The sequence below is a fragment of the Apaloderma vittatum genome, unplaced genomic scaffold (genome assembly GCF_000703405.1).
Source record: "Apaloderma vittatum isolate BGI_N311 unplaced genomic scaffold, ASM70340v1 scaffold37133, whole genome shotgun sequence".
Lineage (NCBI taxonomy): Eukaryota > Metazoa > Chordata > Aves > Trogoniformes > Trogonidae > Apaloderma > Apaloderma vittatum.
Window position 1 is genome coordinate 1 of NW_009707040.1, and position 1,585 is coordinate 1,585.

The 1,585-nt window shown below is 56.3% G+C and overlaps 1 protein-coding gene across 1 annotated transcript; it reads left to right on the forward strand.

Annotated features, from left to right (window-relative positions):
• Positions 1–265: 265 nt before the first annotated feature.
• Positions 266–1,377, forward strand: NHEJ1 (nonhomologous end-joining factor 1; the record flags this gene model as incomplete). The annotated part of the gene is made up of 2 exons (XM_009866022.1): positions 266–451; positions 1,168–1,377. Coding segments are annotated over exons 1-2 (396 nt in total), but the record flags the coding sequence as incomplete, so codon positions are not given.
• Between the last annotated feature and the right edge of the window lie 208 nt (positions 1,378–1,585).

A 1,585-nucleotide genomic window follows, 5' to 3' on the forward strand; every position in this document is an offset into this window, starting at 1 on the left:
CCACCCCAGCGACCGAGGTCTTCCTGGCCAGAGGGTGAGTTAGAGACCTGATTGCTCTCTTGCAGATGGAGGGCTCCGAGGAGCTGGAGAGCAGCCTCCTGACACAGCCTTGGGCTTCTGTCTGCTTTGGCGAGTCTGCTTTTCTTGCCAAAGCGTGCTTCAGGGATACTGGCTACATCCTGCTGATCTCCAACCTCAGCAGTGTCTGGTACGAGAGCGCAGACGCCAAGGCGGGTGAGTTAGAGACCTGATTGCTCTCTTGCAGATGGAGGGCTCCGAGGAGCTGGAGAGCAGCCTCCTGACACAGCCTTGGGCTTCTGTCTGCTTTGGCGAGTCTGCTTTTCTTGCCAAAGCGTGCTTCAGGGATACTGGCTACATCCTGCTGATCTCCAACCTCAGCAGTGTCTGGTACGAGAGCGCAGACGCCAAGGCTGTGGGACAAAGGTCTAAGGTGAGTATCTGGAAAGTCCAGGGACATCGTTTTTTTCCTTACAGCAGCTGACATCCCAGCATAAACTGCTTAGTGACCCAGTGGCTGTTGGATCTGACCAGGCTCGGGTGCAAATGGCCTGGGAAGTCCCTGGAGAGACTCCTGTTCACGTTCCTAGCCAGGCACAGGCTCCTCTGGGGTATTCTGTCATCATGGCCCCCAAAACACATGCAGTCATGCCTTGTCCCCTTGTCCTAGCCTATGTGCCCAGGTCCCCACATCTGCCATGTCCCTCTGTCACAGAGTGGCTGGGCTGAGTGGCTGGGGGCGGGGGGGAGCTGGTGGCAGGAGGGGGGTGCATGAGCCGCCAGCCATTCCCCGGCTCTGGCAGGTGAGTTGAGCTGTGACAGCTCGGCCAGCCTGTGGTACTAGTGGTGGCATGTGAGGCAGACATGCTAGAGGAGACCATTGCACCCTGCCCACAACCCAGACTCTCCTGTGCTAGTGGGAACCTTCCCGTCTTGGTTGGCCTGGGGAGACCCAGTGGGGAATGTCCTGTCCAGCACTGGAAACCGAGGCCCAGGGATGGCATTTTGCAGCACTGAAACATGCAGAAGTTGGTTTGCTCATTCTGTGCAGAAGTTATTTTGCTCCTTCTGTGCAGGAGATTCTGCTGATTTTTTCCCAGTGCCAAGCTCCCTGGGGTGGTGCTGTACCCCAACTTTGCCTTCCTGCAGGAGTTGAACAAGCGTCTGACGGTCCATGTGTCCTCCTTCCTGCACCGCTTGTCCAACCTGATGTGCCCCTTGCTGGCGGGGCAGCTGGACGCTGCCACGTACTTCTCCTGCCACCTCACTGCTGGCAGCCTCAGCCTGCGCGTGAAGAGCAACCTCTCGGGACTGCCCTTTTACTGGGACTTCCACTGCTGCCCTGCTCCTGTGGAGATGGTGAGTGAAGCTGTAGAGAGTTTGGGGATAGGGATGGTCAAAATTCATTTTGTTTGTGATGGAAGGAACCGTAAAGATCATCTAGTTCCAACCCCCCTGCCATGAGCAGGGACACCTTCTATTAGACCAGGTTGCTCAAAGTCTCACCCAGCCTGGCCTTGAACATTTCCAGAGACTAAGGATCATCTCCTAATATTTGGGGATTTTT